Consider the following 24,453-nt stretch of genomic DNA (forward strand, 5'->3'; position numbering starts at 1 on the left):
TTGACACTTCTTCTGAGGCCTTGCAAATTTATGTGGGACTACTATATGTGCCATCATTTTTCATTCACATATAAAACATGAGAGCATCCCACCAACCTAGTGTGTGTGTGTGTGTGTGTGAATGCTCACCTGTGCCTGTATGTGTGTGAGAGATCCCGTATTTGTTAGGACAACTTGTCAAAGTCTAACAAAACCATTCCAGCATGGTGTTTTGTTGAAATCGTCCTTGCTTTGATCTAGCTGTATTGAGTTCTGTGAAGAGCTAAGCAGATTTGCCCATGAAAGCCTGACATGAACTTTCCAGGGGGATGTCAGACTCACTATGTAATGCAATTAGAGAACATATTATTCATTTCTGAGTTTGTAACAATGCAAAATGTAGATGTGGAGCCAGGCTGTATAACATCTACCAGGAAAGCAAGAGAGCATTTTCTTTGGTGTTCGCTTCTGGGTGAATCTCTGAAATACACCATCCTTGCTGCCTCCTCCTAGTTAGGCCTGTTCTTAAACTGAACAAGGCATTGTTGAAATGTGGATACCCAGGAGATATCTGACTGGGGTCAGGGATGGAGACCTAAGACATGTACAGCAAATGCAACCTCGTTACATTCCAAGCTGTTGGGGCTGGGAATGGGGACAGGAGGGGCTTTTGTGTTTAGTGCTACACTCACAAGTGAGGTTTAAATTCATAAGCGATTATTAGCGGTGGCCAAGTGTGAGAGTCAGAATCTCTAAGACTGTCAATGCTTTCAGGCAGGGACTGTCTTGTCTTGTAGATCTGTGCAGCACTTAGCACCATAGGGACCAGCTTGGGTGAGGTTTCCAAGTGCTGCTGGTGTAAAACAAATACACACACGACTAACAGCAGCAGCTTGGAACAGGGAAGGACAGAGACTGCCGGTGGTGGAGGCGGGGAGGAACTGTGCATGAGAATGGATAACCTACAGATGAGTGACTACAGCACTGTAGGTAGAGCTGGGCAAAAAACATTTTCAGAGAAAACCACAGATTAGGTGACCCCCAAATGTTCTGTAAATTTGCGTTGGTTTCGCCAAATTATTTTGGTTTAAAAAAAACCCCAAAACAATAAATCAATTGTACAAAAAAATCAAAACGATTTTTTTTGTTCAAAATTTCCTTATTTAAAAAACAATAAACGTGATTTCAAATGCTCAAAATCTAACCAAAACGTTCCATTCAACCCAAAACAATTTTTTTTCAACATTGCCATATGCCAACATTTTCAACACAATTTCTGTCCCCCCACCCCCAATTTTTTGGACTGGCCAGTGAACCATAGAACCTGTTGTTTGCAAAGCTCTAGTTCTGGGTGGGAGCGTTTTAGAGATGAAATCAGAATACACGTTTATATGCAAAGACCCAGTGCTGTTTCCCCTGAATGGACGATAAAACTCCCATTAGCTTCAGTGCATGAAGGATTGGGCCCTGCAGAGAGAGAAAGAGTGTGTGTACAGTGACCTCAAGGATGAAGAAAAACATCTTTTCTGCGCCAGTGGCTGTGTTAATGCAGCTAATTGCAACTTAATGCAGTTTTCCTGTAACACAACGTCATTACGGCCAGCACCAGGGAGGATGAATTTTTCCAATCCCCTGTTTACACTCTGCTGACTCAGGAGCCTCTGTCGTCTTATAGCATTTAATAACAATATTGACCTTTTCTGGCCGTCAAACTTGTCTCATTAAATCCGGGAGTCTTTACTGACTTTGCACACTGACAGTTTGCACAAGGGAGCACATGTTCATGAATATTTATCTCCTATCAGCCTCTCCAGAATTTGAATCTTTATCGGCTTTTTCTTAAATGACATTGCCCCACCCTCCATTTTTACTGAAAATCTACGTGGGAGCAAATGAAACCTGCGAGCAAAGAGAACAGTCCGCTTTACTCCTAACCATCCTTCTCCTTTCAGACTTCTTGGAGCTGGGATTTTCACAGGTTCCTAAAACAGTTTGGCACCCAACTGCCACAGAATTTCAATGGGTTTCGGCACCTCCTTAGAAACCCCCACCCTCATCCAATAAGCCGCTCAGGTTATAAAGAGAGCAGTAGCTTCACTTTTCTCTAGTGTTAATGGCACGTGATGACAGGCTGACCTCATTTCATCGTTTTCCATCAGATCAGACCCCTGCCCCATCCCATAACACTTATGACCTGGATTAACCCCGTGAGAACTGCCTTGGCGAAGTTTGCACGAGGCAAAAGGCAAGGGGGTGGTTGACATGGCCATTAATGAGAAGAAATGGTGAGAGACATTGATGGTTAAATTATCCACCTTCCTTTCTATCAGTGCTACCTTATTTTCTTCTCAGACACCCCCAGCTAGAGGGGATCTCTGGCCCCATTTCTGCCCAAAGCAACGGTGACTGTCCCCCTCTGTGTAGGGTGAAGGCAGAAGGAAAGGATCCCAGTCACAGTGGCTTTGGGCCAGTCGCTGCAGGGAGATTTGTCACCACACTAAAGCGACAGGCGGCGCTGTCAGTTAACACAACCCTGCCGCACAGGCCAGGCTGGGCAGGTGGATGGAGGAAGTGCGACCTCAATGCAGCTTATGTATCTGTAGTTTTCGTGGCTCTCTGAATACAAACTCGTAGGCAGCTGTGGGTCTCTTCCCAGGTGAACGCAGCCTGCTCTTTGGTGGAAGGCTAGCAAAATAAGTCCCTCCACACTCAGGGATTCCCTGCGGTTGACTCTTTAAGCTAATGTCTGGCAGATGGACTGCTGCTGCTTCTGAGAGTCCTTGGTCTGCCTCTCTCTGCCTGCTCCATGCTGTTGCTGTTTGCTGCCATTGGTGCAGCTGGACTTGGACTAGAAAGCAAGCTGAGACCTTCCGCCCGCCCACACACCCATTTCACTTTCCAGAGCATGTGGACCTCGATGTGCAAAATAAAGTTACACTGTAAATAAGGGCATTACAGCCCGACCCACTAGAGAACAGAGCACCGGTCAGCTCCCAACAAGCGGGATTTTTAAATCAGTTTACTCTGCTCTCTGGTATTTAAGGAGGAACAAAGCAAGCTTCATTTCCGGGTTGGTTTCTCCACTGTGCAATAACAGGGGCAAATGCTGCTATTGCAGTCAGGACTCAGATTGTCTATTGCATTTGGAAAACCCAGTTCTAGTCAGGAAAAGCACCAGGACGAGCCAGGGGCCTTGCTGCTGTTCCAGTGAAGTTCAGACAAATTGCTAATGTACTCAGGTCACTAGAACCTCATTAACAAAGGGCAAGGATGCAGCCAAGCCGACTGGAGAGCTGCCCCCCACGAGCCAGAGAGAGCAATTTAAATTCCCATCCCTTCATTGTGCCATGTGAAACATGGGAGAACCTTGCACGGAGTATCTAGATCGTGGTGCACAAAAGCAGCATGAACTCAGGCGCTCTTCTCCCAGTGATTGATCCTCTGTCTCAGATGAGAACTACAGGGGGAAATTAGAACGTCCTGTACTTCTGAGATGAATACTCTGGCTGAATCAATGGCTGGCTAAGAGGAAGCTAGCAAATGAATCTCGGTTCCTTCGCTACCGTGCCCATTGTTTATCAAAACCGGCACTCCGCCGTGAAGCCGTCATGAGCCCATCTGCAACCTCCACAAGTTGCTGTTTATCAGTCCTGGGCTCTGACAGCTCATTGCCTGCACAACACGTGGGCTGGCTCTGCAGATCCATGCGCGGCGTTGCCAACTCTGGGGACTTTCTAGCCAGTCTCGATGTATTCGGTGTTTTCTTAAAGCCCCAGCTCCAGCAGGCAAGGGCTCACTTGGGCCCCGCAGCTGTCATCTGTGTAAAAAAAGCAAGGCCCCACCCCTTGTGGCTGCAGAGGGAGGATTGAACACGTTCGTGAGTGCAGCGGAAAAGCTCAGAAACCAGAAGACAAACAACAAGAAGGGATTGTTTTCAACCTCCCGATGGTTTGAACACTTGCAGTTGGTAATGCTGCATTAAAGAGGACCTGGCTCCAGCTCACTCCCCCACCAGCAACACACGGTTGTTGGCAACCCACACACCTTATTCTCGTCCGGTGTTTCGTAGGCTGATGTGTATTTCTTCATCACCAGCTGAGCCAGCACTTGGAAGCGGCGTCGGAACTGAGTCAGCACCATGCGATCCCCATAACCTGGGAGAGACAGAGAGGAGCAGGATGCAGATCTGAGAGGGCGATGCTACGCGTTACTCATGAGTGAATCGGAATAGGGGCCAGTCCACAGATCTGTACGGAAAACAGAAACCTGGGAGAAAATTCTCCTCCTCCTAGGACTGGATGTGGAGGGAGGAGCATGGTGCAGGGATGATGGGCTGTGCTGCTGTGACTAGTGGAGAACAGCACAACTTTCTCTCTAAAACAGAAAAAGCCTTTCCCAAAGAGCATACAGAGAAAGAGAGAGAGAGAGAGAGAGAGATGGGGAAACTGAGGCACAGCGAATGTAAGTGGTTTTCCCAGTGTCACAGTGGAAGTCTTTGGCAGAGCAGGAAAATAACCCTGGGACTTCTAAGTGCCAGGTCAGTGCCTTAAATACCGGGCAATCCTTCCTCTTTAGTGCGCAAAAGCCAGCCCCCCTGGAAAGGAAGGCTGGCCTTGTGGTTAATGGCCTGCCCGAGACTCAGGAGAGTGGGGTTTGAGTCCAGGCTCTTCCACAAATGGTCTGACCTCAGACAAGTTGCTGAACTTCTCTGTGCCTCAGTCCTGCTGTGCATTAAGTGGGGGCTGGTCAGAGTTTCCTTCTCCCCGCTTTTGTCAGGCTCGTCCGTTTGACTGTACGCTCACAGGACCAGGGACTGTTTCTTCCCAGGTGTGTGTGCAATACCTAGCTTAACAGAGCTCTGGTGCTATGAGGGACTTCTTGGTACCATTGTAATATAAATCGTCTTCATCCAGCAAAATCTACACTCCCTGGCTGTGATAACATGGGATTGAGTATCAGGTGCCAATTTAAAATATATGCAAAAGCTTTTCACTGTGCCGCATTGGCCAAGAGAGACAGGGTAACGGAGTCCCAGCTTGCATCCTCCTGACCTGAAATGGACTGTCACCCAGCAGCTCAGACTGCCATCTCAGGCTGTGAGCATTTCCCCATGGCAGCTCCCGGCTCATTCGGCTCGATGTCAGAGAGAGCAAAGCCCTAATCAATAAGGCATTGACGGAGGAATAATTTCTCTTTGTTTCTGATTGTACCTAATGCTCACTCCCGCTCTCACAAGTGCTTTCAAATCTGGATATATTTATTGTTGCGTCCGCACAGCTTGAAGAGACAGGATTTATTCGGCATTAGAAACTTTCCACCTAGCCCAACCATTCTAACAAACGTACAGCCGGAGCAGTGGATCAGATCCTTCAAAAAGTCGCTCTGAGTTCTGTCGCTAACTACAACGCCAGCTGTGTGTAAGGCAATAACACGGCCTGGCTCCTGGGAAGAGATGAGTGTTAGGAGATTATCCCTGGACACCTCACATTTAGACACTGCAAGGTCCCTCCCCTGTACCTCGCTCGCAAGGCCATGGACAAACTACTCTAATGCAGCATATGGTCGCCCACCTTTCAGGCACAGCAGGACACCAAGAACATAGAATATCTATGCCCTGCCCTCTCCACTGCCAGCCATTTCATTGATAAATTAAGCTCTACAATGCACTGGGACCCCAGCTATCCCCGCCCCTTGAACCTGCACCATGGCAACTGCTCTTGGAGGGGACACATGGGTTCGATAACTCTTTACTTGCCCCTGGAATCTAGCCCCACTGGAAACGCGTCTGAGCCGAGTCCAGGCTCGTTCTAGAGGAGATGAAAGATGCACCCAAACAAACAGAACAGTCACCGTAGCTGAGCAGACGTTGATCTCTGTGCCGCGCAGCCTCAGAACTACGACAAGTTCCCTTGACGCCCCCTCTACATAACCCCAGCTCTTCAGCTGACTCCCCTCGTCACAACCGCCTTGTTTTGTGTGGGAAATGTTTGTCAGCCTTCTGGCTTGTGTTTCTTACAGGCCTTGGCTGGCAAGCTCCATCCTACAGAGTCGACAGAGCGCCGGTTTTGAGGTGTGGGTGGAAGTGGCAGTTTTGGGGCCTAGGCCATACAATTCAGTGCAGTTGGGTCTCACTTTTTACATTCCAGGGGATCGAAGTGCTAGGATATTTCGGGGATATTACCTTTTTAAAGTCAAAGCTCAAAAAGGAGAGCTCTGTCCAGATTACAGCAGGAGAATCAGAACAGGCAGGGCCTGGCCTGATTTAGTTTTCCCTCTGAAACATTTGTGTTGCCATTGCTCAGCTGGGAGCACGACATGTTCAGTCATCTCAGAGGGGAAATAGCGGAAAGGCAGCCATTAGGACTGACGAGGTTATGCACAATTGAGCTGGCATGTCTCCATGACTGTAAACTGGTAGAGGGGACTGAAGTCACTGAGTAGGCAGCACTGCCGTCTGGGGGTGGAGAGATCCTGAAAATCCTCTGCCTGGGGCAAAGGAGTTAGAAACCACTGTGAATCCACCTCCTCCCCATGGCAATCACGTCACTCTGATAAATGAAGACAGGACATGCGGAGAAGTGGTTAATCAGAAGAAGGAACGAGGAGTGAGTCGTTTAGTAAGTGCATACTTGAGCGGCTTTGCTGCACAGCGGCTAAGGCAGGGTGGGAAGAACGCACGCAAAAAAATTCCGAGCTATTGCGCGACGTAGGCTTGCCGTACCGATCCTGTACAGGCGTAACGCATCTAGTAACTGGGCCCCACACAGCTGAACTCTCAGGGTTGGTATGTCCAAAGTGAGCTCTGCTTCTCCTGTGACGCCAGGCTGGGAGAGCTTCCCTTCTGCACCATCTGCTCCCGCTCGTGGCACAAGACAATGGACAAATTGTATCTGGGATCGTTTGATCAGGTTTGTGAGAGCGTCCTGTGGTATAAATCACAGATAAATGAGATCAATTGGGGATTAAAGGGATGGCACTTTGTCATGGAAGGACAAGAATTCCCTTTCCACCAGCTGATGGGCCACATACAAGGAGATTCTTCAAATAACTAGGAATCAGAAACAGAACTAACCAATGGAGGAAAACGGCACCAGATCAGGGTCACTGTTTGCTTAGATTGTCAGTTCATTGGGGCAGGAGCTGTCGGTTACGATGTTTGTACAATGCCCAGTGCAATAGAACCGAGGTGCCAGGATCCTACCATGATATAGGCAAGAATTATTAATGACAATGTGCTCAACGTGACAAAGGCACTTTGACCCACCCGCTAAGATATGGGAGGGAATCAAGACAATTTGGTCACTCACCATCTGAAGTTTTATCTGAGCGCACACAGATTTCTTCTTCACAGCTGCAAAGCTGCTGGTGAAGGTCTTCCTCACACAACCAATGCGCTGCAGAGCTTGCTGGGAATTTCCCTCCAGACCTGCCACTGCCCGGCAAATCAGGGGCATTTTGGACCGGGACAGAAACAGCTTCTTCAGATCATCTCTGTCAGAAATGAAACAATGAAATAAACCAGCCAAGGTCACACACTGGCTGATTGATAAGATCACAGCAATAAAGGCCCGCAGCTGAGTGGAAAACCTTTTCTTTTCACTGAAAGGTCACCTGAAAAAGGGAATTAAACCATGACTGGCGACTGGCTAGCTCACTGCTGGGGAAAGTGTTTGGGTACTGCAGCTTCTTTACTTATGGGGAAGCTGCCATATTGCATCATCCTTGTCTGAAGTGTAATATTTCCTGGCATTCTGTGCCAAGAACCTGAGTTCCCTTCTGGATGTTTAACCAGGAATTGTATCCCAGCACAAATACCAGAGGCATGCACTGGGATCGGGTACGGAAAGAACGGGGTATCTCAACAGCAAACTTCCCAGCCCCCAGAAGCTGAGTCTTTTATATTCCAGGTAAAAGTTACCGGGTCACAAGTGTTTGAAGCACTTAAACCCGAAGGGACCAATTCTGCCCCCACTGTTCACAGTGAATAGCACTTGCCTGAGTAGTCCCATTGACAATAATGGGTGCTTCTCATTATGTTCAAGGGTTGCAGAATCAGGACCTAACTAGTTAATACTCAAAATACCCCAGGAGCTCGGTAAGGGAGCGTGTTATCAGCCCTTTGTTACAGATGGGAACACTAAAACAGAGAGGTTAAGTAACTTGACCAAGGTCCAAGTGGAGTAAATATCAGAGCCAGGATGATAACTCAAACTGCTGGCTGCCACTCCAGCGCTCAGGATATGAGATCCTGCCCCTCTCCCTCCTAAATCATGTCGGGAAAGGCAACCAAACCTTCACAAACTTCTGCAAAGTTTGGATCTGAGCTTTCAGGGCGGTTCAGGGACGGGAGAGAGAGCGCTTACGTGACCCAAACCCGTTTGTGCGTCACTGTTATCAACAGCTGGGATTTGCTCTTGTGTCGTGTGTAAATGACTGGACCCCTTCAGAATTTTGGTTTCTCACTAAAAATTCGTACACGATCCATTATGAAAACATGGAGTGGTTATTCCTGATGTGACAAAAGACCAACTAAAATCTGTTCTCTGTAGCAAGCAGCAGCTGTGGAGAGAGGGCGTTTAACTGTGGCAGATATCCCTTTAAGCTATCCCTGACTTCAGGAAGAATTGTGCAGCTAGGGAAATTATTTTCCTATACTTCTCTGGGACTGAGCTAGGCAGAAGCAGTTCTCAAAGCAGCCAGTGAGGATGGCCTGCCAGCCGCTTTGGAGTATCTTTATAAATGCTATAAAACGTATCATTTCCACTTTCTGATCCCCAGCTGATTCAAAAATATCCATAAAAGTGTTTTTAGCTCTTAAGGCTTAATAAAAGGTGGGAGAAAAAACGGGAATCACTTTCCCCTCCGTTAACTTTGCTTTCACCCCAAGGCAACGTTTTACAGGTCCCAACCCCAGGTAAAGCTCTTCATTCCATTAAGGATGGATATTAAAGCCAGAGCAGTTCTCCTTGGCAAAGTTTATTATCACTAGAGCTGCAGTGAAAGAGATGTGCCCTGCATCCCAGCTCTGATTTATCTCGTCACCAGGTTCCCTGCCTGAGCTACCTGCCTCTCTATTGCAAACTGCAGGTGAAGCCTGCCCCGGGTACTCACATTTTGGATTGCTGCAGGACTTGAATGGAATTTTGTGCTGACAGGTTCAGCTTGGCTTTATTGATCCAGCCAGTGAGGTCGTAACGCACAGGGTCTTGGCCCAGTTGATGGAAGATCTCAAACTGCAGCACCTGCTCACACTTGCGAAGGGAGCCTTCCTCTGGAATATTAATACACCAGCGAGAGGTTATTCAAGGTCAATGGGGAGAAGTCAGCAGAGCTGCACACACAGGGGGGCCTATTGTCCAGCTAATATGAAGGGGGTTTCCTAGGGCTGCGCCCATTAGCACAAATCTGCGGTAAGCCGGTACAGGAAGAGACCCTGCAGCATCAGGCTGGTGAAGAGGGCACTGACATAGCAGCCTTCCTTTCAGCTGATGTATATTGCACCTCCGTTATGTGCCAGAAGCAGCACCTGTCCAAGAAAAGCCGGGCACAGACTGTCTGCAGGATGCATAGTCACCTCCTGCACCTGGAACTGCTCCTTTATCCTGCAGCCCTCCCATCCCCTGTCCCAGCATGGAAAGCAGCCAGACTAGTGAAGTGCAGTGTCATGAGATGCGCAATTAAATTAAGATGCTCAAACAGGTCCACACTGGCCTTTCACACGGTGCAATTCTGCCGACTTCTGGAAAACTCTAGAGCTATAAAAGCAGCCGTGAAGCCCAGAAGAACTCAGCCACCTGTGCCATTCTCCATCCCTGTACGCTGCTGCCTTTCCTTAGGGCATAGCCTGCCCAGTCAGAGCTGCTGTTGCCAATGTGGCCCTGAGCAAGCCAGCAGGCAGGGAGGTGGCGATGCTCACCACTCTCACGCTTGTTGGCTGGGCAGACTCCAGCTTCCTGTCTGTTTATAAATGGCACCTGCTGCACACATGACAAAAATGGTCTTTTCTGTGGGCCATTGGGGTTAGCAGCTCTAAGGTTCTTTAAGCCCTGCATGCTGCACGGTCAACAATGTTTCCGGGCCAGCTTCTCAGCGCATGTGAATCAGCTCAGCTCTGCTGACTTCAGCGCCAACTTACGCCAGCTGAGAGCGTGGCCCTGTATAGTTACGTTATTTTGGAGCTGGGTCTGAAACACTTTCGAAAGCAAGAACTTCCTGTTCCCACGTTCAAAGACGCTGTCAGAGGCACATGCTGTAGCTAACCCTAGGGAATCCTGCATGCTGCTGTGCTGGAGTTAAAACTTTTCTCAGAGGTGTTGATATTTGTTGCAAACTTCTACCCCCATTAAACCTGGGCAATTTTGCTAGATGAGAACGTTGGGAATTTTTCTGTCTGGTTTAGCACAGCCAGACTGTTCTGCACTGTATGACTGTCGTATCAACGAGGTGACTACAGATGCCCTACATGGTACCACTACATGGTAATCCTGTCTATACTTGACCTACCAGAAATAATGTGGCTTTCCTTTAGGTGCACCAACACTCAGATACCTTAATCTTTTCATTTGACTCTAGCCTGCTCTACTTCTCCTGAAAGTGAACGGCAAAGCATCCGCTAGTTAGAGTGAAAGCACTTAGATGGGACTGTCCATCTGATTACACAAAATTCCATCTCCAGTTCCACTGCTGACAGGTTATTCAATGATGCAAAGGTAAATACATGCATCAAAATCTGGAACTTTCGTTCAAGTCAAGCCCTCCCCGTCCCATGTCCATTAGAGAGCACCAGGAGTGATGCTGCAGCCTGCCAAGCTGGCCTGCCAGCGGGGATGCAGAGATTGTTGGTTCCCACGTACGGATGAGATGTTAGGTCAGGTTCTAAGAGGTTTTATGTTGAGTCCAAAACACTGTCTCAGCAGCATCACAGGCTTTTAGGGCCACTTTGTCAGAGAATACAACAGGGGAGCCCACAAACATGCATGTGCACACGCAAAACCCAGCTTGGCATAAACGGACGCCTGCTTCTACGCACTAGTGTGTGTGTTGCAAGCTCAGTGGGTCCAAGTGCATTTTTGTGGTTGCCCCCATTCCACCGTCCTTTGTACGTGTGGCCCTTTGGTGAACAGTTGCTATTAATCGTATTTCGGAGATGCAAGGTAGCTGGAGGTTACGCTAGTCTGCCATCAGAAAGCTAGGGCGTGATGAAACGCAGCGAGCGGCCCCTGTAGAGGTTACATCGCCTATCGGATAAAGGCTAGAATGGGTGGACAGAGACTCAGTGTACTTTCACAGGGTACTTGAAAGGGCACTGAGTGGGGGAAAGGGTGGACTGCATGTAACATCCACTGAACCAGAGTGTCTCCCCCTTGCTCAAGCGTGGTCTATCCCCAGATAAAACGCTGAGACTCACATTTGCCCGTGGTAGCCAACAGAGTCTCACCAAAGGTCTGCCTGGCCCTTTGCCACCAAGAAACAATCACCACCCCCAAGGCCAAAGCAAAGTGCAGCATACTGAGGTATTTGCTTTGCCAGATGATCCCTTAACCTTTCCAAGCCATAGGGAGGTGCCAAGGGAGGGCACCGCCCACTCCCTCTCTGCAGAGTTTACGAACACAGCCTCCTTCTTCTTTACCCTCACTCGCTGCGCCCTCCTTGGCAAAGTACGAGCACAGGCGGTCGAGCACCACGCCGTCACTGCAGCCCTGGGTCAGAACTTCCTCGTCCAGGATCCAGAGCAAGCCCTTTCGCTCTTCCTTCTGGCCACGGGGAGGCACGTGCCGCTGGTGAAATGAAACGACCGGTCAGAACATCTCCCACACGGAGTGAGCAGAGCGGGGGCAGGCAAGTGGAAATGCGAGCTTAGCTGTCTGTGCTTACCGAGGCTTTGAAGATACGGCTGCCTGACTCGTCCCTCATTCTTAAACCACCTTCCCCACCATCTCCACCCAGGGCTGCCCATTCACCAGGCAGGAGAGCTGTCTCGGGGTGATTTGGTTTTTCTGCCATGGACGAGGTTTTAAGTTACACTAGTTCCTCAGACTCTGCTGGGCTCCCTCACAAACATACGCTCAGGCCGGGCGAGTGATGACCCGGAGAGGCCAGAACATGAAGAATCGTATCATGATTTCCAGGGTGTCAATACCAAGGATGGAGACGAATGACTCAGCGTGGGAAAAGGGCAGGAGACAAACGGGATGAAATTGAGCAAGGGAAAACATTAGGGCCAATAACAAGAAAGGCTTCCTGGGTCCAATTCAGTTCTCACGGCCACCAGTGCTACTCAGCTGCCTTTGCTGGAACCACTCCTCTGCACTGGAGAGGCAGATCAGATCCGAGATCTGCAACAGCCATGCCAGGGATAGAAACCTGAGCCCTTGAGTCATATAAACAGAGAATGGACTTGTAACCATACGGAAGGGGCACCTGGTGTTGACAGGGAGATAGGCAAAGAGACCTATTCGATGCAGCAGAATGACAATGAGTCTGTACAAGCACCAGGTGCAGTTTAACTTGGACACTCCATTGAATTGCCCCACTGTTGAGTTGCAGTCGTGCACAAACATGCATTTCACTCTACTGACATGGATACTCGTCTGTCTGCATCTTCTCGTAACTGCAGCATTACAAACCACAGACAATGCCAAGCACTTAAAGGCTGGTGCAGTGGATTAGTCATGAATGGAGTATTGAGCCTTTCATTTCTCGATCACCACGTCAAATCGGATCCGGGTTAGTGGTGCGTTACCTTACAGTACCCTCTAGCGATGGCTGTTCGGTCACCTTTGTAAAACGAGTTGGGATTTGTATCCATATCCCTATCACCAAAATCTCAGCAGTCACTAACGACCCCCTCTGTTCAGTCTGCTTGCAGTCTCAGGCCAACAACTGAATGGACCATCGGGACTGAAGTCCCCTGTGAAGTTTGAATACGGTGCCCACTCAGGTGAGGGCTAAGGAGCACGGAGAAGGTGGTGTGTATGGGGAAGCAGGCACTGCTGCTGCCAATGCTGTATGTGCGTTAGGGACAACCAGAGACGATATATATAGAGAGAGACTTCACTAGCACTAAGCCAGACCTTAAAAGAAGCAGCCAAAGAGAACACACTGTGAAACACTAAGAACCTAACTGCGTCCTTGCTGCAGCCCTCGGTCACCATTCTGTTCCTGTCCCCCACGGTCAGTGCATCTCAGGTCAGCACATTGCCTCAGGAAATCCTTGTTCCACCGAGAAAGGGAGACTAATCCTCACAAAATGCGAGATTCACAACCAGCAGCTCTCCCAGCACTTGCTCCCTTGACCACCGGCAAGGAGATGGACAGAGAGAATTGCCGTTGCTTCCAGGCCCCGTTACCTGTGAGGAGTTCTGATCAGTGACAGACACCGTGGCCATCGGAGAGACCTCTGGCAGCTCAAAAGGTACCTCGACATTTTCCTGGAAAACACGAGTGAAAAGTTTGCTTCATTTGTGAGCGGACATTTGAAATCCAAGAGGAAATAAACTTACAAGAAGAAAAACTGCGTCTGCTCCTTATCCCCCTTCGCTTCGCGACAGCCTGAAGTCGGCTGATCAAAGCTCTTGGATCAGACATCTTTGAACTGACTGCACTGGCAAAGCCTCAGCTGACTTCGCTGGGTAATTCTGTCAAGATAAGGGTGCACCAAAGGCTTCTTCAGTGGTTTGGTGAATGTCAAACAAGTTTCATAAATAATGGATGTGATAATAATGGGGGACTTAACAAGGAAGCATCATGAAAACCATCAATTATTTAATTTGCAGCTTCAAGGCTTCCTATTGTTTTTATTCAATTTCCCTTTCGAGCTGAGAATTCTAAGTCAACAGCTCCGTGTTCCCAGGCTTCTGATCCTACAGCTGTTAATTTTATCAGCCTCACTGCCCCACATATGCACGAGCCAGCCATTCATTATTGACAGCTTCTTCCTTGCGCTACATCATCGCATAGTGCCGCTCCCCACAGGGAGATTTCAGCGCTTCTGAAAAACAGCCTTTTACACACAAGCTTTGACTTTGCATAGCTAATGTAGCCATTCCACGCGAAGGGCAGCCATGAGTTAAGTGGCTCCTTGCCCCGGCAGCAGATGAATCCGGCATTTGCAGCAGAAACCACCATTTTAATATCTTTCCGCAGTAATTTAGCGAGGCAGCTCTCTGCAGTTCCAGGTACAGAACCTGCACCTACATATTGAGATGGAACCAATTCAAATGCTGGGTCCCAGATTCAACTGGATGCTGATATTCAGACAAATTATGCCTGAGCTCTGTGAGTGAGGTAAGTCACTCAGATATTAAAACAGAGAGTCATTTTTTACTTGCTGTGATTGTTTGTGGATTTTATGTCAACTTGTTTCCTAGATAATTTCACATTTTCCTTTCTTTTCTCTGCCTGGCACACAGGGTTACCCAGGGAGATGCTCAGCGATGTCACTAGCAGGGCCTCCTCAAGCCAATTCAGAGGTGACCAGGGAAGTCCAAAGCAGGGATGAAATCTAATGGGATTTCTGCTGGGACTGCAAGGAGCTGATTGGTAGGGGGTACTACACGAAAAAGGTGGAAGAGGGACATTGCTTAAGACTTCCATCTCCATTCGGTCTTTTGGATGCTTTAGTAGTACTTCCCTTATGAAAAGCCAGTGTTTAAAAAGCCACGGACTCTCTGGCTGATACGTCGCCAGTGGAAGAGCAGTTCAGATCCTGAAGGGGGTCAGAGCTGGAGCCTCACCTCCCGGTACCTGTCCAGTTCCAAAACGAACGTTCTCTTGTAGAACAGTGCCTGCAGCTGCTCATGCACGTAGTTGTGACAAAGTTCTTCGAAAGTAGCCGCTCGCTCCTTCCTCTGGTGCCGAGGGTTATGGAAACCAGGGGTGTCCACCACCATGATGGAAGCCATGGAGAGGTGACTGGATGAAAAAGACCTGAGAAAACACGGTAAAAATAGCATGGAAGCTTTCGTCAAGAACATATCTGAGTCCTATTTTGTTAGCTGAAATTATTTCCCTTCCCCAAATGTAAATGTTTGTTCAACTATCATTCCAGGAGGCCCTTTTAATCATGACAGTCCTGTGACCCTAGCTATAATTATAACACGTTTAATAGCTCAACCATGTCTGGTTGGTTGGCACATGTCTGTGTCTTTAAAACAGAGTGATCATAACCACATTGCTACTGGGATTTTCCTGCCCTTCAGGATTTGAACTTTATCCAAGTCCTCATTGTTCTATTCATTACTGGTGACTGCTTCCAGCCTAGCACAGAAGATCTGGCATAGCCTGTTCCTGACCTGGATTAATAAGCATTTCACTGATGATGGGCTGAGATGCCTCTTTTTAGGCACTGTACCTGAAATATGGAGTCCTCAGATCTAAGCTGTCTTAACAACTGGGTGCCAGAGCTGGTCCTAAAAATGGTTGACTATGTTAATGACCGTTTTAAGTTCCAAAATATTGACTGTAGGAAAATAAAGTATCAGATATTTCTACTGTGGAAGAATGCTGGGCCTTAATTCTTGATGAAACATGTAACCAGAAATGCAGAGCACAGCAAGTATGTTCAGAGGGAGAACCATGCTATAGAGTCGCTTAGAGAGAAATGAATATTTCCAACAACTTCTTTCCATTTTGCTTCCATCCATGTCAAATATTTCAGAGAAAAATAACTGTGGGAACATGAGCTGGAGAAAGCCCCGTGATTTTTTTAAATAAATATTTCTGAAAAGGTTGGGTTACTCTGCTCTCCTTCAGATGCATTTTTAATGTCGTTTCCCATTGCCTCCTCCCGTAGCCTGATATAACATGACTTGTAGTGCTGAATGTTGTGCACATGGCTGAGATTTAAGAGTGTGTACTTCTGTCAGATGGCAAATGCCAACTAAGGAGATTTGCTGAAAATAATTGGAAGGAAAAAATGCCAGGCATTAGTGTTCTGAAGTCTCTCTGAAACGCACAAGTTCGCAGGAAGAAACAAAAGTATATTTAGAATTCACTTAAAGAATTTCATATCGGCACCTTCCTCTAGCATCACTGACATGTCCTGTGGTTCTGAAATTGTAGTACAAGTTGCAAGTGATTTAAGTCCATAATACCTCAACAACTCAATGAGAGTCAGCAAAATTTTCTTGACTGCACTGAAACATACAGTTTCCACTGTGACATACTGTCTCTTTGTGGCAATGGCTTAAAAGGCTTTGATGGGCTGGCTTGAAAAAACAAACAAACAAGCGAAACAAGCTGGTGTTAAGGGAAGGGGGACATAAGATACATTCTGTCAACTAATGCTTCCTTATTCAGGATTTTAGACAGCCAGCAGCATTTTGCTCTTCCATGAGACCTCAGAGAATCATCAGTGACTCCTCCTGATGAGTGGAACAATCTATTGAGCATGCTGCAGTATCCTTTAAAAAGATCACTCTCTGACTTCCTGATAACTTTCTTCTGTCTCAGAGACATTCTTCAGATAACCTTTTTGCAGCAACCAGTGGCTACATGCCAGGTGCGTCTCTTCAGAGTGCATTCTGTACAGATTCCTCTTTATTAATGTCAGGAAGGGGGGACATAAGGGACAAACCATGGACATGAATCATATCTGTGTTTTTATACCTCGCTTATCACAGCCTCCTGCTCTCTGCTCACTTGTTTGTTCTTTTAATTGCCTGGCTTAGGAACGCTCAGTACCTGTTGATTAGCGAGACAACAGCCGCAAACAGTTCTTCATAGAGACCCGAAGCCATCCCCTCCACACATTCCACACCCGTCATCTTGGGTCCTACAGGATCCAAAGAGAAAAGAGGACAGCAGAGCAAAGACACTGAATGATTTATTTGTCAATCCGTTTTGAACTTCCATGGACAGAACCGGCATAACTACATCACCTGCTCCCTATGGAGCATAACTTGCACCAGTCCTAGTTCTTATGTCTAAGGCACTAACTCCATAAATCCATTTACATGAGGAATAAATATTTGCATGAGTTGCCTTGAATGGCTCCAGTGGCTCTTATCTGATTTATATTTTGTAATAAAGCCTTTACAGTATAGGGACCGATCTTGCAAACTCTTACTCACACCAGTCAACAGACTCCACTCTGGCCAGTAAGGACTCCTCATAGGAGTACAGGCTGGTTCTTAATCTGCATGAAATCTCTCTCGCTAAACCTGCCTTCCTGAATTAGCTCCATGTGACCATTATTCCAGTTGTGCAGTGGTTCATTAATGCTATCAGATCATCTGTTTATACTTGCTTTTCATTGAGCTAGCCCTGGACATCCAATACAGCATGTTTCCCACATTTTCTCTAGAAAGACATAGGCATTTGCAATAAATCTCCAGCACTGCCTCATGCATGAGCACGGTGAAAAAAGGCTACCCTTTACATGCTGACTTTTTTTTTTTTTTTTTTTTTTGATACTCTTAGAACATTTTACATTCTTCCTTTAACCCTGGAACCTGAGCTTGTTGCTAGGAAACAAACAACCTCCTAGCACCTTTCTCAAATATGACAGTCCTTTCCATAGCAGATGGCAGAGTTTGAGAACCGTGAACATTGGCTGCAAACACACAAAGGGGAAAAACAACATTCAAAAGATAAATACCACCAAAAGACGGGAGAAAAATAAAACACACTCATTGAAATCAGAGGGATGCTGGCTGTGAATTACACTCAGTGCCCAGATGTCAGCAGGGAGCAAAACATTCTTGGCTTCTCAGCCAAATGATTTCCACTTGCTACTTAAAAATACTTGATATTTGCAATTCAAATAACTGTTTGTTAAGGCTGATGCTCCCCTTGTATTCTGCTGCTTTTCAGCCGCCTTGCCGGAAATGGTTGGCAAGTGTACATTTAAGAGTTCGTGTGTTGGTCCCAGCACAATGCAAAATTGTTACAAAAATGCACACATTGTCCTGTGAATTACAAAAGAAATGACAAAGGTTTGGCAGCTTGCTGACCTTGGGAAGGGCATTTCCCTATTTTGGAGTGACGCTGCATCTCACGGGGGCCCGTTTGCCTGTTCTGTGCAGGTAGCAATGTTTCTTCTTGTGGCATAGAAAGAAAAGCGCAAATGACATGCTGATCATGAAGATGGAAAGGCCATAGGCTAGTCCAAGGGATTCTAACAACTTTGGTGATGTTCAACACATCTGGTGATGCAGATGGAGGAACAAATATCATCTAGCTCACTCTAATTTGAAGGAGGAGAGGAGAAGTTGTATGTGCCCACACTAGCAGGGCTCGAGCAGGATCTCTCTTGCAAAATGAAGCAGGGTCTCCACTGGAAGAGGGGCTCTCTGACAAACATGTTTTCGCTCTGCAGATAGGTTAAAATTTTTATACTTTGTTACTTGGCTTTCCTTGCAGTGGGATTGTCGGGATTAATGATCTGAAGATGCTCTAAAGAAGTGCTGCGTATGATCAGTATTATAAACTGGGGACTGTTACATTAATTATCGGTAAAAAATTCTTTAATGTAACTATGTTTAGAGGATCACAGCACTGGTGAGAGATGGGTGAAGTACACTTCTCTAGAATGCCACACAAATACACTAGCTATTCCCTGGCCAAAGTCCAGAACAATACCCACGGCAATATTTCCACGTCAATTATAATTAAAGGAAAGGGTGGAAAAGTCTGATACCAGCATTTCTTTCTTCATCTTTGCTCAGCCGACTCGTTCCAGACGTGACCTGTTCTATTATCTGTTTCAGATGGTGCTTGAAGACCGCTGTTGCGAGCTCCTCAAAATCACAGCCCAGCACCTCTGCAGCATTGTTAGCCCACTCAAATTTCATGAACTGCTTCCTGCCAACTGAGAAGAGAGGAGAAAAGACAGTAGAATCACACAAAAGAAGCCAGCCGATCAAGAACAGTTGCATCTGACTGCCTTCTGTTCTGACTGCAGATGTACCGATTTTATAGGGACAGTACCAATATTTGGGGCTTTTTCTTATATAGGTGCCTATTACCCCCATCCTCTGTCCTGATTTTTCACATTTGCTAGCTGGTCACCCTAGTTCCCAACCCCACGTCCAGTCATAGAAACAGAAAGCAAACCTATTGTTTACCATGGAGGGGGTAGAATGGGTGGAAGAACATCCTGGGTCATCCTCCTGGTGAGACCTGTTTATTCTCCCCCCACCAAGGAAAGAAATGTTGGATTTCACCCTTCCGTGCATACATAAATTGTTCCTCACATGCAACTTTCAACTCCCCCTCCCCTCGCTGCCTTCACTGACCTCAGAATGAGACGGACAAGGTCACATGCTAAGGGAAGGTGCTGGAAAGAATTCATCCGGATGCAAACAGGCAAAAAAAAAAAAAAAAAAAAAATCAAAACAAACCCCAAATCTCTGATCTGAATGTCTTATGAGCATGGAATCAGAGCCTACCGACTCACATCCATGTTCTGAGATACTCAGACATTATGTTGATAAATGCCCCGGCTATAAATAAATGAATAGGTAACACTTGTTTCCACCTTCAAAGAGTGATTGCCATTAATAATTTTACCTTTTGCCTAATTACCATTCTCTTGTTATTAGCTGCGCCTGATGGAGAGAACATTACAAATACCATGGTAACATTAATCACTCACAGACAACAATGGTACAGATTTTAGCGGTGAGCACGTAACAAAAGAAATGGGGCGGATGGTCGCAGGCAATAATATTTTCACATTCAACAAAGATAGGGAAAAATCTGCAAATGCCAGGTCATGTGACCTGGAAATGATTTTTCGATAGAAAGTACTTTAAAATAAATTGCTGCTCGGGTGTAATATGGCAGAGCTAATTAGTCAGAACATGATGGAACCCATTCATAAAGAATACAGAGCAGAATAAAACTGATTGCTGCAATTCAGTTTAATTTCACCTCTGCACAGTGCTTTATATCTTAGAACCTGTATTTATGTTGTAAGTGCTGGAAAGAAGCACCCCCTCCAAACGATCTCACTTCCTGCAGTTCTTCCTGTGGACTCACATCTAGGTGATGTGGAGACTGACAGGGCTTGGAAAACGGAGAGGAAAGGAGCAAAGCGTCCCAGAAGGATTTTTTTTTTTTTTTTTTTTTTTTTTTAACATGAGCCCTTCTCCGCTCAGCCCCGCAGACAGGAATTCTAAAGAAAATCAGGACACTTGTTTTTCTGATTGACGTGTCAGTACTCAACTTACTTTTCCAGCTCAGTGGCTAGGATCTGAGGCCTGGAAACAAACTGGGAGCACGGAGCTCTGCCACGGAGACTGGAAAGGAACATGGGGCTGGAGCAGTTAGAGAAGATATAATAGCAAGCCAGTAGCAACCTAGGACTTGCTCTCTGCCACTACACGGCGTGGTGTAGCTGCTTGGCATGTCACGGAGACAGCTGGGATTAGACTCAGGCCTCGCTCCACCAGGCCAGGCCCCGTAACCTTACTAAAGAAGTTCCTTTATAACAGTTGCTTAGAATCTATGACACTCCACAGAGCAAGTCTGACTCTGTCCAGTAGAGGACAGTTGTGCATTTACCTTACACTCCAGGACACAGTGCCAAATTCCTCTCTAGGGCAAGTCCAAGGAGAAACCAGTGGGGTTATACCTAGGAGGAACTGGGCCCAGTCTTTAAAGAAAAGCATTAGATCAGTTTCTTCAGCAAGGATTGAGCAGGATCCGATGGCTGGGTGGGGCAACGAGGACCAAGCGATCCTGGCCTCACGATCCAATGCCAGGAGCGTGGCTGGCACAGCTTGAAGTTGTCATCAGCAGGGCACAGCCTATCGCATTAGTAAAGCCATCTCTCCCACGGATCGTGAGCTCAAGCAAAGCCAGGGAGTACCTCAGTCCCCTGGCTACAATGAATTGCAAGGCTCATAGTCTGCCCTCAGTTACACGGGGGTAAATCAGAGTCATTCCACTGACTCAGTAGAGTTAATCTGGATTTACATCAGCATCACTAACTGGGAGAAGAATCTGACCCAAAGTTGGTTATTAATTACAAGCTCATTTAAATTATTTTAATTACTTAAAACTTGATTGAAGATTATAATGAGCATTGAAGCTCGTTAAAAGAAAATGGTCACATCTTGCAAAAAACAAAATCCAAGTTCTGCTTAGGGGATGGCACGAAAAGCCGACTCCCACTGAGGAAGTGGCAAGCATCTTTAGGAAGGCAAATCAGGATGACAGGGTGAGTGGAGTCCAAGAAGGCCCCTAAGCAACAATTCCAACGGCACGGCACCAGCGTTTCGTGCGGAGAAGAGCCTCATCATTGATAATAAGCAAACCATGTTTCCTGCTCTAAGTGCAGCCTTGACAGTGAGTGCTGGGAAAACTGGGCAAAAGTTGCGTTGACTCAGTGGGGTTTGTCTATGCAATTACAGATGATCATCAAATTTCCAGTAAAACATCTGGATGTTCTCTCTCTTGTCAAATCAGATCTTTCTAATGAAAGCTGTTTAAATTCCTTCCATATTGCAACCCAGCCAGCTCCAATTATGGGGCTGGTTTTAAATAAATGCAGAGTAGGACTGCTGTTGCAAAAATGACAGGAGTTGGTGTGGATCTGAATTCTGTTTTCCAGATAATTCAAGAGAAATCTGAACAATGGAAGTAGGATATTGGCTGGGAACAGAAGACTTTCCCCCATTTAAACTGTGCCGGTCAGATGCAATGTCCAGCAAAACGGACAAAAATCAAAGTCAGACATTTTAAATAACTATTTTCGGGGTTAACATTTCATTTTCCAGTCCACAGCCTCCTTGAAAAAATATTTCAACAGTACGGGCCTGTCCGATCTGACAAGGTCTTGGCGAAACAAGCAGCCACAACAACGGGAAATCTGACCCCCGCCTTGGACTCTTTTTGACACGCTGAGCACAGAGGCGCACACACAGAAATAAAACACAGCTGCTTGGTGCGTCTGGGGGCTGCTGAATTTCAATATCCCAGAGGAGAGGGCGAGTTTTCCACTAACACTAGATCTGTGCGAGTTAAACTCAGACCTGGCCAATGCCAGAACCTCAGTTGCATTACTGCCATCATTGTTGCTCTATATGAATCCTGACAACCCCTCCTTCAGTGGAGAGGGTGACTGGCATATGAGCATGGGCCAGCACTTCTGTCCCCCTTGAACTCTGTTTTCAGGTCTTAAGTGGGACTTACTAGGCACATAGGCCGTTCTGCACAGGAGCTCATCTCACCCAGAAAGCTTTCTGCTGGCTGCCTTGGAAGTGATCTAGAATATTAGTCCTGGGCCCAGACTGGAACCACAGAACCAAACCCTGTCCCTTCCCAGCTGGAGATGAACTCGGAGGCCCTCACTGCTAAAACTAAAACACAGCTAGCTAACTAAATAAAAACTATCATTTTCTTTTTCACGTTCACAGCTACTTTAAGAGCCATCAACTACTGCAGATCTTCTGCCTTTATTTAGACAGCAACCAAAGTGGTATCTATTTCCAACATTAGCAGTTTCACTGAGGTATCCCCCAGCTTTATGCAAGTCATTGAAAGCCAGCCCTTTTGATTCTCATTCCAGTGCACAGATGTTCTCAGTGGCTTTAGGGTTGCTCTCCGATTGCAGAGTAACGCGAATGGGTCTGTGTGCCAACTGAGAAGTTAGTTAGCCCTTAAAGTCCTCCATATAACCAGTCTCTCCTCCCCCCTCCGTAACAATCTGCACGCCTCGGTTTAGCTGCCAAGTATCTTGTCTTGGGTTTGCCCATCTTGTCTTTCTTTGATCAAGAGACGTTCCCTGCCCCAAAGAGCTCGCAATATATGAAGAACATTGTCTATATTTAATATCCATTCCTTTTACCTCTGACGGTGAGAACAATAATAAAGAAAGAAAATAATAAATATTGTAGCATTTTTCCTTACTCATTCAAAACTTTCCATTGGCATTCATGGACGTTTGGGTTGAGTAAGCACTGCAGGATTTGGTCCTTAGTTAATTGCACATTGTAATTACACACTTCTAGACACAAGTCATTTCTCCTACTGGTTATGCTCCTAATGGCTTTTTCAGCTGGTTTACACTTTTTATGAATTTAAAACCAATAGCTTTTCAAACCTAGCGAAGACACCTTTTGCCCTCAGCACAGCTAGCTCCACACTACAACCTCAATCATGCAAAGACGGAGGCATATCTTTTTTGCACTGTGAATGGTCCTATTGATTTCAAGGAATCATATAACAGAGCCATAGATTCATAGAAACATAGGGCTGGAAGAAGCCTTGGGAGTCATTTATTCCGTCACCATGCTCTGAGGCAGGATTAAGTATACCTTTCATCACACATAGACAGCAACTCAACAATATGTGTGCAGTTGGCTCGACCCTTCAAAAGTGATTCTGCCTTTGGGCAGAGACTAAGCAAGGGAAATATCAAACCCAAAGGAAAGGTTTCCAGAAAGTTCAGAGTGAGTGAAAACAGGGTGTTTGAATTGTGACTGTAATGATATAGTAGTCGCTACTGGCAAAGGCTGTAATAGCATTTTCTTGCATCCTTTAAGAGCTGGAAAGGACTGAACTAACAGATGCATTTATAGAAGCTGATGAGCTCATGACGCAATCCCTTCAAGTTCAGGATTGTCTTATTCAAGCGCAGCAATGTTTGCCGTCCCCACAGCCCTGGAGGTCACAGGGCTGTTACCTCCCCCAGCAAATAAAGCGGACATATATTTGCAATGACAATTATTTATATTCAATAATAGTGATTCCATCTTAATGATTAAAATCAACAAGGAGACAAAATGCAGAATACATCCCCTGATAATCGACGAATAAATATTCTTCTGTGACAGCAAACTGGCAGGAAAACAGCAAAGCTGAGGTGGAATGGACAGAAAAGAGAAGAGACAGAAAAAGTCATACAGGGACTTATTATTACCATAAAGGATATATTAGATTATGCTTTTCCATAATCTGTGGACAGAAAGTGAATGCAAAAAGAAAGCAAAGGAGTGACTCAGACCAGGTACAAATGCTGGGTCCAAGACAGAGTGTTAACAATTAGCAAAGCACTGTCAAGAAGATCTCTCTGTGCACTTATCTTTCTCCCTTAGTTTTGATTCTGATAAAGAGCTCCAAACATCAAGGCATGTGCTAGAGTTGGTTGGTTGGTTGGTTGGTTGGTTGGTTGGGGGGAGGGGGGGGACAATTCAAGATTTTGTTTCTGTTTTTTAAATCAATTTTTTTTAATTCAAAATTCAGAACATTTTGATCAGCTCCATGGATGTTCAGAAACCATTGAAACAAAATCACAAACAAATCGCTGACATTTTTGCTTTTTTATTTCTGAATTTCAAAATTCCATCACTGTTTCAAAATACTTCAGCCACCTGCAGTGGACGGCCCTTCTAGGTTCTGATATACCTCCCCCTTCACTGTGGTATTGAGCACCTTCCTAACATTAATGGGTTTGCCCTGACAACTCCCCCATGCGACGTAGGGAAGAATTATTGTCCCCATTTTAAACATGGAGAACCAAGCTAC

At 46.3% G+C, this 24,453-nt stretch overlaps 1 protein-coding gene across 1 annotated transcript in view; it reads right to left on the reverse strand.

Moving 5' to 3' along the window:
- Positions 1 to 24,453, reverse strand: part of MYO18B (myosin XVIIIB) — a 154,556-nt gene that overhangs the window by 81,293 nt on the left and 48,810 nt on the right. Inside the window, exons 12-20 of the mRNA XM_067539421.1 lie at positions 18,620 to 18,790; positions 16,663 to 16,753; positions 14,715 to 14,907; positions 13,329 to 13,409; positions 11,609 to 11,756; positions 9,091 to 9,250; positions 7,287 to 7,470; positions 6,701 to 6,902; positions 4,024 to 4,133 (exon numbers count right to left, since the gene is read on the reverse strand). Coding sequence (XP_067395522.1) covers positions 4,024 to 4,133; positions 6,701 to 6,902; positions 7,287 to 7,470; positions 9,091 to 9,250; positions 11,609 to 11,756; positions 13,329 to 13,409; positions 14,715 to 14,907; positions 16,663 to 16,753; positions 18,620 to 18,790 — 1,340 coding nt within the window. The remainder of the gene's footprint in view (positions 1 to 4,023; positions 4,134 to 6,700; positions 6,903 to 7,286; positions 7,471 to 9,090; positions 9,251 to 11,608; positions 11,757 to 13,328; positions 13,410 to 14,714; positions 14,908 to 16,662; positions 16,754 to 18,619; positions 18,791 to 24,453) is intronic.

This window comes from Emydura macquarii, unplaced genomic scaffold (genome assembly GCF_026122565.2).
Source record: "Emydura macquarii macquarii isolate MOO-44397 ecotype Brisbane River unplaced genomic scaffold, CSIRO-AGI_Emac_v2 contig_554, whole genome shotgun sequence".
Lineage (NCBI taxonomy): Eukaryota > Metazoa > Chordata > Testudines > Chelidae > Emydura > Emydura macquarii.